The sequence below is a fragment of the Coturnix japonica genome, chromosome 2, assembly GCF_054131305.1.
Source record: "Coturnix japonica strain WE chromosome 2, WE-NBRP24, whole genome shotgun sequence".
NCBI classification, from domain to species: Eukaryota; Metazoa; Chordata; class Aves; order Galliformes; family Phasianidae; genus Coturnix; species Coturnix japonica.
The window spans coordinates 47468730-47484785 of record NC_140664.1 but is presented as its reverse complement, the minus strand read 5'-3'; the positions used below and the strand labels follow the sequence as shown (position 1 = coordinate 47484785).

General features: G+C 41.3%; 1 protein-coding gene across 2 annotated transcripts in view; it reads right to left on the bottom strand.

The window, feature by feature from the left end:
- The window catches only part of GNAL (G protein subunit alpha L), a 170723-nt gene that overhangs the window by 6050 nt on the left and 148617 nt on the right, over window positions 1–16056 (bottom strand). For both annotated transcript variants that reach the window (XM_015855233.3, XM_015855232.3), the window contains exons 6-11: window positions 7653–7707; window positions 6090–6163; window positions 4665–4723; window positions 4295–4415; window positions 3668–3798; window positions 2025–2092 (exon numbers count right to left, since the gene is read on the bottom strand). In XM_015855233.3, the coding sequence (XP_015710719.1) occupies window positions 2025–2092; window positions 3668–3798; window positions 4295–4415; window positions 4665–4723; window positions 6090–6163; window positions 7653–7707 (508 nt within the window). The remainder of the gene's footprint in view (window positions 1–2024; window positions 2093–3667; window positions 3799–4294; window positions 4416–4664; window positions 4724–6089; window positions 6164–7652; window positions 7708–16056) is intronic.

The window sequence follows — 16056 nt, the reverse complement described above, 5'->3', positions numbered from 1 at the left end:
GATAGGAAGGATTCAGAACAATGGGAGATGAAGAGCACGGGAGGAGAAAAGATGCTCCTCAGCCCTCTGCCCGTGTCAGAAGGAAGGGGAGCTTCCTATAAAGCACGTTTCCTGCAATGGGGGATGCCAACACCAATGAGGCAAGCAGTGAGAGCTGCCCAAGAGAAAACACTGTTGCTGAGAGCAGAGCTGATGGGCAGCCCTGCAGCAGTGGTGAGCTTCCTGCCGGGCCGCACCCAGCATTTGCCATAGTTAAAAATTAATGGTTCCTGTTCCACCGGCGCTGCACAGCCAGCCTCCCGCTGAAGGCAGTGGATGCCACAGGCAGCCGCACTGACTCCAACACCAGTGGCCAATGTATTTTGCCTTCCTCGTGCTCATACATTACCTTGCAGCTGAATTTCTTGGAGAGGCTTTTATATTTTTCCTCCTTTATTCAAATTATTTGTTTTAAATCTACCTGGAACATAAGAGTGTGTGTATCTACAGCCTGGTGAGCTGAAGGGGAGCTTTAGGGTCTTGAAGCAGTTAGGATTTTCACATAAATCCCTGATTTATGCACACCTGCTCCCACAATATGAATGATAGTAAAAGAATAAAATCAGACTCTTTTGAGTCATGACTGAAAACACGGCAGGGCAGGACAAGGTCATAAATGAAAAGATTTAGACTGAAATGTACACAAGCAGAGCCAAGAAGGCTGCAGGCTGCAAATGAACACCTCATCCTTCCAGCCCCCTCCCCACTGGATCGTTTCTCCCTGTCCCCTCTGGTCACAGGGCCATCTCTGCTTGAGCACTGACCTCTATCCCTGACTGCCAACATGAAGAAGGGCGCACAAAGGCTCTTCAGACCACATATCTGACCAGAAATGCCTCACTTGCAAGACTTCCCTCTCAAACAGGTGCGAAGTTTAAAGCAACTGTTAAACCATTACATCATGTTGAAAAATAGAAAGCACAAAGCCAGGAGAGAGACACCTAAGAATTCTTCATGGAGGAGATGCTCTCTGCCAGACCCACAGGGCAAGCTGTCTGCTGCCACCAGATGCTGGGCCCAGCCCAAACTCTTATCCTGCACCCAAAACCCACGGCACCTGTGTCTGCCAAGGACCTCTGCAGACACACAGCTGGCTTTTCATGTGCTTGCAAAGCCCATGCCCTCTTCCCTCAATGCTTGGGTTGCAGGTGACCTCCTTTGCACCATGCATGTGAGTCACCGAAGGTGAGCATCTTACCCTTGGTGTATTTATTTGCACAAAAAGGTGAGGAGTCTTGCCCCGGTTTTCCTGTAATCTGGTTCTATTGGACCCTCATTCCAAACCAGACACCCTCAATGTCATCTGCTTCACAGTATTTTGGCACTATTGCAGAGAGATTTGGCTCACAGTGTTGTTTTTTTTTTTGGTAACTCTTATTCAACACAGTGCAATCTGATTATTTTCCTCATAATCAGGAAGGTTAAGGCAGTGAATGGAAATCCCCAAAGTGTGAACATAATTAATTGCTTCTTTCTTCGCTGTTGACTCAACAGCTATAAATCCTAACAATACTTGTAAATGCATAACGACTTGAAAAATCTTTATTCTAATTTTAAAAATCTTCATTCTAATGTCTAAGCTTGTTCTCTTGAACACCCCCGTACAGTTTCTATAAGTAGGGCAAGATTTAAAGTTCTAGGCCTTAGTTCTGGTCTCCGATCCTACTTGTCTAGACTGACTTGGTAGGACTGAAGATATGAAGACATACCTGGTTCTGGTAGGGAAGCTGTGATTGCATGACTGATAATTGCTTATATCCAAGAGACAAATAGGAGGCAGGTGACTTTATAATAAATGGGCAGAGAAATGTGCAAGCACTGGAGAAAGTTCTGCAAGATGGGCAGCTGAAAAGAATGAGGGAATTGCCAGACACTCCCCTCTCCTTCCAGATCTCTGCAAAACCTCGCCAGTTTTCCCTAAATAAACGATGCCATCTGCCAGTATTTCCTATGATAGGATCATACATAAGATCAAAATTACTCACTAAGAACTCATCCCGGATGAAGAACTTGGCTCTCGTGACTTTGGGGTCTTCTCCTGCATCTGGTGTTGCTGTTCAATTAAAAATAAGTTGTATGAGAAACAGGAAGGGCAAATGATTTTCTCTTTTTCATGATAAAAGATTTAGTGAGGAGAAAGCAGCCCCTTGATAGAGAAATTAAAATAATGAATATCCACGGGACACTCTGGATTCATAACTCTAAAATGGAAGGGTACTATCAAGTCTGAAATAAACTGCTCAGCATTTGGTATCTCTCAGGGACCTGAAAACTGCTGATGTTTTTGCAAGTGTCATTGCTCACAGGTGAGGAGGTTTACTCCCATCCATTCAGTTTGTAGTAAAAGAAGTGGCAGCTGGGATTTATCTTTATCAGAAGATATGACTGGAAGAACAGCTCTCTAGCTTGTGCAGCATGAGAGCCCCTCTGGAACAAAGATTCTAAAGGCAGGACTTTGGGTTTAAAAACATCGTAAGATCCAGTGCAAGGTTACACTGGAAGAAATGCCATAGCATTACAAATGCTTTTTAAAAATGCACGTGGGCAGAATACTTAGATATACTATACTTAGATGTACTGCCACTTAAATATACAGAGCATCCAAGATTAAAACCTTGTTGCACAGGAGACTCATTACTTGGTACTGTCTGTCAGTGGGTTATGACATCTCTGTCTACCTCTGCATGTACCCAAAGTGTGAAAACTAAACAGTGCAGGAAAGAGAGAATCTATTCACTTCCCTTTGGTGTGGTTTCTCCTTGACGAAGATACCACATCAAATGCTTATAAGCATAATGTGATAAAGGACAGGATTGATCTGAATATGGAAATTTTTTCTACTCTTATCTGGAGCAGCAGGGGTAAACAGAGAGCAGCTGCATAACCAGCGGCATCTTAGAGTTCAGTGCTTCTGTCCTTAAATGACATTGTCTTAAATTAGGGGAAAAATGAGCAACCATGGGTTAAAGACAGAGAGCTGCTTCATGTGTGGATATTCTGGATCACTCAGGATTATCCACTGCAAAATCCTGCTGAGAAAAATGAAAAGCTACCTTATTCGGGCAACTTGCTTACTATGGAAAATGTTCCTTTTAATAATTTACCCAGACTCTCAGTTTTTATGGGGTCTATGCTTGGTACAAAGAGATTCATGTGACAGTGACCAAGGATTTCTGAAACCCTTAGGGTTATAAAACTAGTGCCTGCCTAGCTCAGATTTGGGGAAAGTTTATCCTCTGCACTTCAAAATCGTTATCAGACTCTCAGTGTTTCAGCTTAAATGGAAGTTGCACACACCTCATTATTACCTTTAATTCTGTAATCTAAGCTGCTGTTGATGGGAAAAGGAGGATGTAAGCTAGGTCTTTGCCAGACCGCCCAGCACCCAGAGCATCCTGAGGCTGGGGCAGCAGTGGTCCATGCGCTATGACATCGGAACCCACCGATCCCCACTCAGCAGCACAGGCAGCACAGGATGGAGCAGCCGCCTGACCTCACACATGCTGAACAACAGCACGTGTGCATTTGTGAATTTGCATGTGTGTGTGTGTGTGTGTGAGACAGAGAGACAGGCTATGGAATGGACTATCCCAGCTTGCCAAATCCCTCAAGTGGTGAAATATCTTACCATCCTCAGGTACAGTGTAATGCGCGTATTCAGGAAAGTAATCTTCGATTTTTGACTTCCCCGCCAAGACTTTTTCAGCCAGCATGTCCTGTTTATTCAAGAACAAAATGATAGAAATGGTCCGTAACCACCTGTCAAAAACAAACCAAATGTTTGGGTTATCTCCGACACGTTTATCAAAGGGAACACATCAAACCAATGGAAAACGCACTGGTTGTCCCTGTGTGTGGTATTTATTTAGAACTCAGTTAAGAGAAAAGAAAAAACGGAACTGGAACTATTATCTCCATGACTACCTGGGCTGATAGATATATTTATAAGATCTGTGCATACATTTCTAAAATCTCCAGTAGATATCACTGAAATGAACAGCCTTACAACACAGCTTTCTAAACTTAATTTCTGTGTATTGGTATTATTTATTCGCCACTAGGAACAGATTCATATCACTATTTGTTTACACATCCATGCATCACTCTGGCCACTGTGGGTGCACCGCATGGCCTGGCCCTGCCTTGGGCATTTTCTGAATAGTCAGTCTGACCACGTGCTAAAAGAAATCCAAATCTACAGGGAGTTGGAATGTCGCTGAATTTGCAGTGGGAGAAGAAAAGAGGTGTACTTTACCTATTATTCCAGATACTTTTGAAAAGGTCCAGGGATTCCCGTAGTCTGTTTGTGTTATTGTCTTCCCTTATTACCATGTTGTAGCTGCTGCAAGCCACAACAAAGATTATAGCCGTGACATCTGGACAAGGCACACAGAAGAAAGAAGGGAGAGAGAAAGGAAGTTTCTGTTATCCCAGCACATACTCCTCATGGTAATATGGCCATTACTCCCCTATTGCCCCAAAGGCCTCAAGAAAATATTTATTGAGTTGGACTTCCGTATTAGTGACACACTATGTTCTCAGCGTAAGTAAAAAAATACGAATGTTAAGCTGCTCACTCTGCACAAAGCAAATTCTTAATAAAGATGTGGAACATTTCTACTTACCGTTAAAGCATTGGATCCATTTTCTTCTCTCATCTCTTTGGCCACCTACATCAAACATGCTGTTAAAAAGCCATAGGATGTTATGTCACTCATGTGCATTAGGAAAGTCACATGAAGCATGCATGCAGCACAAGGGTTCAGTTTCTGAATCTGGCAGCTTTGAGGATAGTGGCAGTAAAATAACTGCCTGTAGGGAAGAGAGGTTTGCGGCTGCCGTGCTGCATGCCAGAGCACTGCCCCATTCCACCTGCCCTGCTTCCCCTGGGAGAATCATGGAATCATTTGAGTTGGAAGGGACCTTTAAAGGTCATCTAGTTCAACTCCCCTGCATTGAACAGTGACACCTACAGCAGATCAGGCTGCTCAGAGCCTCATCCAACCTGACCTTGGGATGTCTCCAGGGATGTGGCATCCACCACCTCTCTGGGCAACCTGTTCCACTGCCTTACCAGCCTTACTGTAAAATACAGTAAAATCTAAACCTGGGATCATTACTGTGGCCCTCCTCTCAATGCACTCCAACATGTCCATGTCTCTACTGTACTGAGGACTCCACATCTGAACACAACACTGCAGGTAAGGTCTCACCAGCACAGAGCAGAGGGGCAGGATCACCTCCCCTGACCTGCTGGCCATGCAGCCCAGTATACAGTTGTATTTCTGCGCTGAAAGGGCACACTGCTAGCTCATATCCAACTTCCCATTCACGACACCTAAGTCCTTTTTGGCAGGGCTGTGGTCTACCCTTTTGTCGCCCAGCTTGTACTGACAGTGGGGTGCAAGAATACCACTGAATCCATATAGTGAGGAAAGCGCTGGCCTTTGTCATGTACAGAAATTCACATGGTATAGACAGTTGGGGCTACTGTACTATGAACAAGCAGAGGTTTCATCATCTTTGAAGTGTGGTAGAGAGAGTACATGCATTCAAGGAGAGGGACACAAAGGCAGCTTGTCCCCCATCAGCACTGACACCTTGTTGGATGAGAACCAGTGTGGAGGTAGCCTGGCAGTGCCTCAACAGAGATACTGTGCAACACAGAGCTTGCAGCTCTCCAGACGGAGAAGAAAGAAGGATATACTGAACTCTGTCCCAGTGTTCAAACTGTGTCTTGTGGAATGACACCACGTTCTGCGAGATCTTACCCCAAAAGTATGAGTTGGCAGTGCTATCTAAATGAATGAATTAGTAAAAATGGCCCCACAGCAGAGCAGCGCTAATATGTGACTAGTATCACCTTTTATTTTTTTCAGTGAAGTATAAGGGAATTTTACTGGGATCCAGGGAAACAGCTAAAAAACCCCAACTAAACCAAACAACCCTGATATTCACCCTATGCCTGATTACGCCAGGAAGACATGAAAACAGACATCTGAGTTGTTAAGATTAGTAAAACACTCATGAATCATTACTAAGAGACTTACTGGAAATTTACTTTGTCTACTTGAAACCTTGTTTCAAAAATCCCTGATGTCAAAACTCTGCATCGTAACAGGTCCTGAAAATGAGAACATGGAAGCTGATTAGTTTCTTTTCTATTCTAATTTTATTTCTAAATGTACGCTATAGTATTTTCCATGAAAAGGTACGTTCCATTTAATTAGAGCTCCATCAGACTTGCTGGTATACCTCTATGTGTTCATTCTCACACAGTAGATATACAAACATCATATTTGAATCTAGCTTGTGAATACCATATGCACGCTCTTTTTAGTGCACACTGGTATCTATTATTGGCACACAATTTTATATGTGACGTGGATAATGAATTCTGAAGTTACATAAAACTAAGAAAATACGTTGCCCGTGTTGTAAAGTCAAGTACTCAGCTGTAAGAAAACTCCAGATTTACAGTTGCCCAGGCAACATTAATTCTGCCCTCCTTTGTACTGAATGAGACAGGAATCCTATCGAAATAATAGCTTGTGACTAAGTAATTAAAGCTCTATTACAGTGCACAAGGGAACAGAATCTAGGTTGCAGGTAAATCTGGCATTCCTTTCTTATTTTTCATGCTAGCAGTACTTTATAACTTAAATGGCATTTTCTAATAATTAACAAACAATGATTTCCTAGGTTCTCAAAGGAGGCAGGCAGAAGCAATTTATGGTGCACATCTCAAGTAACCGGCTCACTCTGTGCCATCACCATCACCAGCAGTTTTTTAACCTTGACTACCCAGTACTGCTGCTGGAGGAGAAGTTTTCTGCCTGTCAAATACCAAAGGCCTCTTCTGATCTTAGGAGACAAAGGACATTTCTTCCCAAAGAAAACATCAGGAAAAATTTTGAGACAGCTGAATAATGAAGCCACTGCCAAATCCTCCTATGATGAATGACTGCTCAAGGTAGAGAAAGACCCTGCAAGAACAAACAGGGCAACACTACAATAAATAACAAAAGGAAAAACAAGGCTTTGCTTTGCTGACGTCTCCCTTCAGCAGTGTGATACTGATGCTAACGTCAAGGTCTACATGGAGTAAATCTCAACGCAACCACTTTTGTTTGAAAACGTATGGAGGGCTTTAATAATTTATCCTGTATCAGGTCGACTACAAGAAGCCCTGAGGCCTGCTGCTGGTGCTCCCCCTGAATTTGGATACTGGACACCTCTCCTTCTTGGCTTCCATCACTTCCACCACTGAAATACAATACAGGTACTGCATGGCGAAGGCTGGTGATGGAAACTGTAGGCTTCTACATTTATGTTTTCCGTTTGCTTTGTTTGTGGGACACAGAATGGAAAGCAAGGAGAAATAACACATGTATTACAGGAATCACGACCTACATATAGCAACAGTAAAACACAAGCCTACAACACTGAAAAGCTTCTTCTTCTTTAACATCTATTATTTAAACAGCTAGACTGCATTTTGTAATTATGTGGTTTGCTGCATTTCAGCTGCTGTTTGGACTAAACCAAATTACACAAAGAATCTGTATAAATGGGTGTCTTGGTTCAGCCCTTATCACATTAATTACACTAACCTGATCTGTGGGTGTGTAGTCATCCATGCTGACGCTGTCGATTCTTTCTAAAAAGCTGGAAGAAAAATAAACATGCATTTAGATACGTAAAATCCTGTCTAGTACAGCACATTTTCAGTACCTTTTCTGGTTTAGATTTCAGCTGCAAAGTAATGCATCAGTGAAACGTTAAATGTATGAGCCCAGAGCTTTACTTATGTTGCTTGTGGTTCTAATTTCTGAGCCAAACAGCTTTTTACCCAGGCACTGCTTCAACATAGTGCTTTTACATTTATTGTTAGGTAGTACTCACTGACAGACCCCATGCAGTACAGTGTCACAAACTGGGAGGTCCACTCAGAAAATACTACATCCATCTGATGTTTCCCCTGAATACAACTACAGCTTAACAACTTGAAAACAAAACTGCATGATGTGGAGGTTAAGTAGTCTGGCTCCTCACAACACTCAGTCCAAAACTCAGTATAACGCATATGCTGAACTAGAAAAAGAAAGGGTACCACATTCTCCAATAATTTTAAAGATCTTTTCAAGCTTTAATTCTTTCCTACGACATGTTAGAACAGCAATAACGAGGATATAAAAATGGGATTTTATATGCAGAGCTAAAATAGGCAGGTTCTCCTCCCTCACTTTCACCCATTTCTTACATTCTGTGTGAGCCCAGATGGCTCATTTTCCCTGACTGCCTGCATGACTTAGAACCTTTCTTGAATTTCAGCATTGTTGTTTGGCAGTGAATATCCCACTGACTGACTCATCCTTCTACAGTATTATCACAATTTCTTTATCAACTGGCAAGTGTGTTTTTTTTTAAATTTTATTTATTTATTTATTTATTTTAATTTTTTTTTTTACTATGGTGTGCACATGGAATTTATTTAATTGCAGTGGGAAAGAAGGAAACAACAGTGAACTCTTGCCTGGCAATGTGACTCACTGCTAACACCAGGGTCACACACACACAGACCAGTTGAAAACATACCTCTCTAAAAGCCTGACTGTATTTCTCAAAGAACTTTCCCACGGATATGAACTGAAAGGAAAAGAAAATATGCCGCATATACACTTACTTATACTTTTTACTTACATCTTTATAGCAAGCTATGGTCACTGTGATGAGTGCCTGCACTCAGGCAAAACCTTCTGCTCAACTGTTATCACTGCCTTGAGAACACTGAGCAAGTCTCAAACTCACAGCACACAATTAGATGAAAAAAGATGGCAACCCTATCCCCATTAAAAATGCCTCCAAGCTGAACCTCCTCCTCAACAACTATTCATCATCCTTAGCAAAGCTCTATAGGCAGCATTTCAGTTTCTCCAAATCCATCCTGACATATTCTGTCTAGTTTATAAACAGTTTGATATGGTTAACTGTGGGCAGATGCAAGTGTTTGTATACAAACATCACCCCATCCCAAATCCTACTAGACTAAATAAAATGCTTTTGTTGCAGAAGCATTACTGCTGGAGCTGATATATAAAAACCACATCTTGACTCTTCAACACCAATGTCACGTTGGTAGCATTGATCCAAAATGATTGAGTAACTTGGTAGTTAGTGCCTATCAACATTTCTCCCCTGTACACAAGCACTTTAAGATAGTTATTGGTCGTCAGCATTGGCGGTTAAGTCCTTGGTATTGGCCTAAGTCACGTTCCAAGTACAAGAATATGTTTCAAACACCCGTAATGGGAACACCACAGGTAAGAGATAGCTCTGATCAACAATGTGCTTAAAGAAGATCAGTTTAGATAGAGGTAACATTTTATGCTTCTAAGGCCGCTTGCCCCACGTCACCTGTACTGAATTGAAGGCAGTGATCTACAGAGGTCTAAAATGCAAACTACTCTATCATGCTGCAGTGACGTCACTGGCACTCAATAAATCAACACCTGACCACTATTAGAACTGGGCTAAATTTCTTATCTTTACTTAGCAATAACTTTTCCAGTGTGTGATGGTTTCATAAAGCTTCTTTCGGAAGTAAACTGAATGTGCACTGAGCTCTGTGGAGTCCGGACCTTCTTGAAGGGAAATCACTTCTTGAACATCCTTTATAGAAGCTCCTTACTTGTCTAATTAGCACAGAATCAAAAAATAACTCTGACACGCAAATTTATGTAGCAAGTACAAGTAATGGATTCCAGATGAGATAAAGTGTCAGTACTTCTAAACACATTAGCTTCAGTCTCACTGCTGTATTAAAACGTGAAAAACATATATATATATATTCCCTAAAGAACATTCATTTCTACTAATTCTTTATGCCTTTCCTAATTATGGCCTGGTGTAATACACCCTCTTATATATATGTAGCCTCAGACGTTGCATTTACCTACCAGAGCAAATTTACATGACTAAAAACTCAATTTAAAGTGCTTAAGATGTGATGATTCCCAAATCTCTGCTCAATCAGTGTGAGGAAAACAGAATGGCAGAGAAAGGAATAAAAATGGATACTAGCATCACCAATCCTCTCTTTTTAGCTCATGTTTTTTTTCTGTTGAAGGATAGAATTATTTTGACAGAACTACATCTTTTCTCAGTACTGACAGCTCTTCTGCTTATGCATCTTCTACAGAAAACTGTATTCAGTACTGACAATAATTCTGCTATAACTGTTTTGCACGTCAGCGCAATGAACTTTAAACTCAGGCATCCAACTCAAGTGTGAGTACAACTATAACACAGTATTTGTATTTTTACTTCTCAGTTCTGGTTTTATTTTGTCGTCTGGATAATGAGGAGGACATTGAGGTTATTCTTAATTTCGCCATAGGTTGGTCTGTATTACCTGATGTGGAATAACTCAGATCCCCTTTTTTAAGGAAGATACTGGAAGGAAGGTCTGTTTGGAAATGCAGCCATTTGGTTTGCCAACAAATTAAGCGAAAGAAAAATGGTCTGATAAAGTTAAAAAAACAACAATCACGAGCTACTGACATTATTATAGCTATTATTAAGCTGATCTGTAGTTTTATAAATATCTCCAGTGAGTTTCCTAGGAAACTCAGCTGACACTTAGTTTGACAAGCAATCTCTACATTTTATATTATGCAAGCTGTGAACACAAAAGTACAGGTTTTAGACGTGCCTGCCAGTGCATGTGGGAACTATCAATAAGTATTATTCTCTTTAAAAACCATGGCAATTTGAGCTACATTAGCAGCTATATAGGAATTTCTGAAAAAAGGATTCATAAATGCACAAATAAAGAGGAGCTAATCATACATGAAAATCTTTTTCTCAGTGGGTAAATCACTACAAGGTTCTGTACAGCTATTCTGACCCCACGAAATCACAATTAAAAGAAAATCATGCCTTGAGAATAATATTACAGACACACACACAAAAAAAAAAAATCCAAAAACAACCCAGGCTCTATTTATAAGTGTATTTTGACATTCAAAGAATTGGAAGGATGAGGTATAAACAGCATATCAATACAACGAACGACACATTTTAACACATCTTTTTTTACTTCAACTGCTTGTTTTTTTTCTGTTTTCCCCCTAACATTTCAAAGGCCCGGTATAAAGTCTCTGTGAAAAACAAGAAATCAAGCTAATGCCAAAATTCCTGTGAAAGGTAGAACTGTAACACTGTAGCTTGAAGCTATCAGAATGAAGAATCTCCAGGTTTCATCCTTGGGTAAGCCGCCGGAGTCTGCAAACTTTGTACTTCTGAAGGACCACAGAAGGCTCTGCAAACTCCTCAGCCAGGACCCCAGACTAGTAGAAGCACCTTCTATCACCTACTATACGAAATGGTGGTATACAAATATATTAAATAGCTAAGGAATTACAACTTTGTTAGTGCCTTGTGCAGAATTTAAAAGATAGGAAATTATGCATTTCTGGTTTGGAGGATACCTTCAGCTCCACAGCTGGGTTTCAAGTAATCTCACATTATTCTGATATGCTTCATGGTTCCTGAGAAACACATAATGAAAACAGCCTCCGGTATCATTCTAACCCCTAAATGATTTATTTTCCTAAGTCATCTACTGGAGATATCAATAGAAATCCCTCAGAAGACATTGCCAGCATTCAGTAGACAAGGATTTTCCTGTCAAATGCCAACAGGCACTGTGCTGTAAGTACAGCTCCCATGCAGCAGCAGAGTGCCCTCACCCTGTGTGCTGCTTTGCTGCTGTCTCCCCTGAGGAAAGGTGTAGAAGTGAGAACTTGCAAGGCAGAAGTGCACGGGCCTGAAAACTGCTCTGAATCCACTCTGCTTCACACATCTTTGTTCTAATTTTCAGTGACCAATTGCTGCTTGAGCTGATGCAGAAAAACAGCCAGTGCAAACACTGAAAACGCTATTGAAATTTTGTGTTTATTTATAGAGCCTAGAGATTTACGTCTTGGTATTGATTGACGTGTATTTTTGGCATCTTCTAAGAGCACCGGTTTCCCAGGACTTCCCTCTTCTCCCTGTTTCAATACTGACACAATCATGTTATAACGCTCTCTTCAGCCTCTCCTGTGGGTGGAAAGGGAGATTAAAAATTGGGCTTGGAAAAGAAAGCCGTCAAACCGCATGCATGCTGGGGCTGTGGAGCAGAGAGGAGAGAGACTGCAGAGGGCAGCATCTGCTCACCCAGATCCCTGCCTGGCTGCCGGGCAGGCTGTGGCCAGATGCTGAGTGAGGCCTCTGTGGGCACTTGAGGACTGAAGCTCTGATTGTGGTCCTGGGCACCCTGCTCTATGTGGCCATGCTGAAACTGCAACATTGGATTGGGTAACCTCCATGGGTCCCTTCTCACCCTAGCCATTCTATGATTCTGTGATCAGATCTACATGCAGCCTACTGGAGGTACCAGCAGTTTGGTTGGGAAACATATACCTGTCCCATTTTGTTATCATGGATACAACTAGCGCCAAGCTACAGCAAAGTCATCCAGAGTAAAGACAACGTGAGATGCTCTATCACATTAGCCTCGTGAAGCAGGAGAGCTCTGGTTTAGACACAATTCACAGATGATGACTTACTTAAGCTGAGATATCAAAGGCAAAGACACAACTGTCAGTCACGACTATCGCAACCAAAAGCTCATCAGAATTCAGCAGGTGACTCTTTCCCCCACAAGTCAGATGGCTGTCAGGAGTCAGAATCAAGTTTGATGAGGGAAAAGAAAGATGGATAAATTCAATGAAAGAATGCTGCTTGTATATGGGCTTAGTTAGGAGTTTCCTAGCAGACATTCATTTCAGTCTCAGTTTCTTAGCTGCTGAATAGTCTTTTCTTAATACGTACTGCAAAATACCTCTACGAAAAGGCTTTGCAGGCCTTGACATATGTCCAGCTATCAACCTAAACAAATACGTGGAAAGCTCAGCTACATTTAACGTTTCAGATATATGTTGAGTATCTGCTTTCTGCTAAATAACAGCTATCTAATTTTATTTTTCCTTTAAATTGAAAAAATATGAACTAAACTCACAAATGAACAAACAGTATGACTTCCATAACTGCTCGCCACCACTGTTCCCTAAATTTGCTAAGAAGCAGTGTGAATTTTGGGAAATGCATTTTTTTTCCTTCTAAATTTAGCAAACTAACCACTATTTGGCTTAGCAGATGTTTTTGCTTTCCGAGCGAGAGGCCTACGGGGATCATCATTAACCCTCTTCTTAACATAAACACTGGCTAAGACTTCAATCTGGAAAACTGTCATTCACACAGAAAGGTTAACAGGCTCCAGCAGAAATGAGCCTCATCATCTGCAGCTTCTGTTACGCAGGATCTCAGAGAGAGAGAGATGAAGAGTGGCACAAAGAGAAGGAAGAGGAAAGGTTCCTTACTTATTTATTTTACAAAGGACAATATTTTTCTGCTGCGTGCGTTCAGACATTTTATTCCCAGAGGTGCAAGCGGACGAGCTGCTTCAAAACACAAACCAAGAACGAAGCACTAATAAAACCAAAGGCTTAGACTGACACAGCCAGACTCTCCTTGAACTGAATTCACATTGGCTTGAATTCATTGAATTTCTCCTTCCTTCTGGAGAGGACAGTCTCAGGCTCATCATCTTTATTTGTATATTGATATACCTATACAGACAGACCTTAATTCCGTAACATAAATGCTACACAGAGCACATTCTGTAATTTTAGGGGCAATCTTGAACAGAGGACCAAGAGATAATAACCTGAAAACAAAAAGATCACATAGCATTATCTGGAGAGATCTGGATCCTGACTGCTTTGTGAGCTGATATTTGACAAACTGCAATCACTTTATCAACTCTCTGAATGAATCGACTGTTTAGTATCTCCCAGCAAGTACCTGGACCAGCTCAGCAAAGGAAGTAGAGAACATCTGAAACATCAGAGTTGTATGTACAGAACGGTCCCACGAGAATCTGGAAAATCTACCTTTACAGATAATGACACATCAAAACCTTGTTTTCTTGCTAACTGCTAACTGAAGAGCACAGAACATCTTACCTCTGCCACTTAAGCTAGGATCTTCAAAAACAGGTCTGACTTTAATGCTACAAAAAGCCAAACTACAAGCTAGAGCCTTGATAACATTTGGAGCTGTCAAGCGTGTCAGGTTCACAAGCACCAACTTTGTACCAAAAGGTTGTGATGGGATGTCAAAAGTTAACAATGTTTATTTTCAGAGGGTATTGCAAATACCGATTTCACTGTTATTTACAAGTGTTGCTGCTGTGATATGGAAAAATTATCCCAGTGGAAGTTACACACTTTGGTTGATAGTTTTGTTTTTAAAAGTTGCTGCACTGTGGATCTGTGAAATCCACCAGGTGTGGTGAGCCCTGAAGAATGCCAAATCCAAGTGAAATAGAGTGCTGCTTGCTGGAAATTAAACACTGCTTACTCCAATGGAAGTGGTCTGGAATAGTAAGTCTGCTATGGTGGCTGCCAGAAAGGAAAAACCAGTTTGACCAGAGTTTTCTATAGGAGGGTGATAAAAGAGAAAGCAGAAAATCCCCAAATATGAGAAGCAAAGGTAACAAAACACAAACTTATAAGGAAATCACAAGAAGTGTGAGTTTACCTGTGGCACCAGTCCAAGCTCACTGCAAGAGAACTTGTTGCCAAGTGGTCTCACATCTAAAACTAACACCAGATGTCTAAAAAGAGGATATTAATAGCTTGCGGAAAACCCAGATAAAGAAATGTGAGCTCTTCCGAGTGCTGAATGCTCTTGACCAGGTGAAACACAAGCATGCTTATTATTCTTTTCAGACTTGTTTGTGATGTGTGAGCGGAACAACGTGTTAAAACCCTGTGCAAAATGTAAGCCTAAGTGTTGACTTGACCCAGAGAACTGACTTTGCTGGAGTTCTGGTGAGTGCTGGGGTTGAGCAGGAGCACTGGTATTAGTTCTGTGGTTTAACATTCGGATCACAGCACCAGTGAAACATCCAAGAGAACCACTGCTCAGATATAAACCTTTTGCTTTTCTTTTTGCCAAGTATAAGAGGCATGGTAACCTCTCACAGAGACCACTGATGGGAAGGACACAAAACCTGCTCTCCCACAACTTGTTCATGCCATGTGCCAGAATGCATTTCAGCATCTCTGCATGTAATCTAGAGTGGACATCTCATCATTCTTCCCATACACAGCATGCTGAAAAACAATGTGACGTAACTATCTGCGTATGATCAGCTGTTTTAGAAATTATCAGGTGAAAATAACATTATCAAGCAAGGTCTAAGGAGTGTGATATGAGTGCTGGATATAACCATAGGGCTCATAAGAAAGGTCTTCTATCTTTACAAATGATGCTTCTTAAGTGTCTTCATTAAATCACCGTTATCTTGTCCATTTCAAAACTGGATATATCTAACCACAGAATGTATTCAAGCCATTAGTTCTAACACCTGTAGAACTGGCCGCCTACCACCAACATCCCCCAGTAAACCATGTCCCTCAGTACATTATCTAAATGACTATCTTGGGTAGCTGGTGGAATGTGTGAAGCTGAATCCATGGAGAGGAACTGCAACTATCAAAATCCAAGGAAAGACACAGTGATCATGTCCAACTTATTAACTACTGGCTTAATTCCATTTAGTAGTTAAAGCTATTTAACCAACACTCAGTGTTCAAAACTAGCCCGGCAGCTCTGCTACTTGTACATTTGACAGGAAGCCATGTTAATGCTATCAATTGCTATTAATCAGGTGTTTTGCAAAAAGCTTGCCTAACTGCACTCTCTGTACCTTTCTTCCATTCCAGTTCACTTTCGACTTCTTTTTTTTCTCTTCAGTTTACAGTACATTTGTTCTATTAAAACAATACATTGAGTTGGGTTTGAGGAATGAGGAAAATAATTATGCAACAGCCTGATTATGTCCTGCTTCATGTTACTTTAAATATTACCTTGTGCGTTCCTTTTTAATTGCTCTATCCAGTA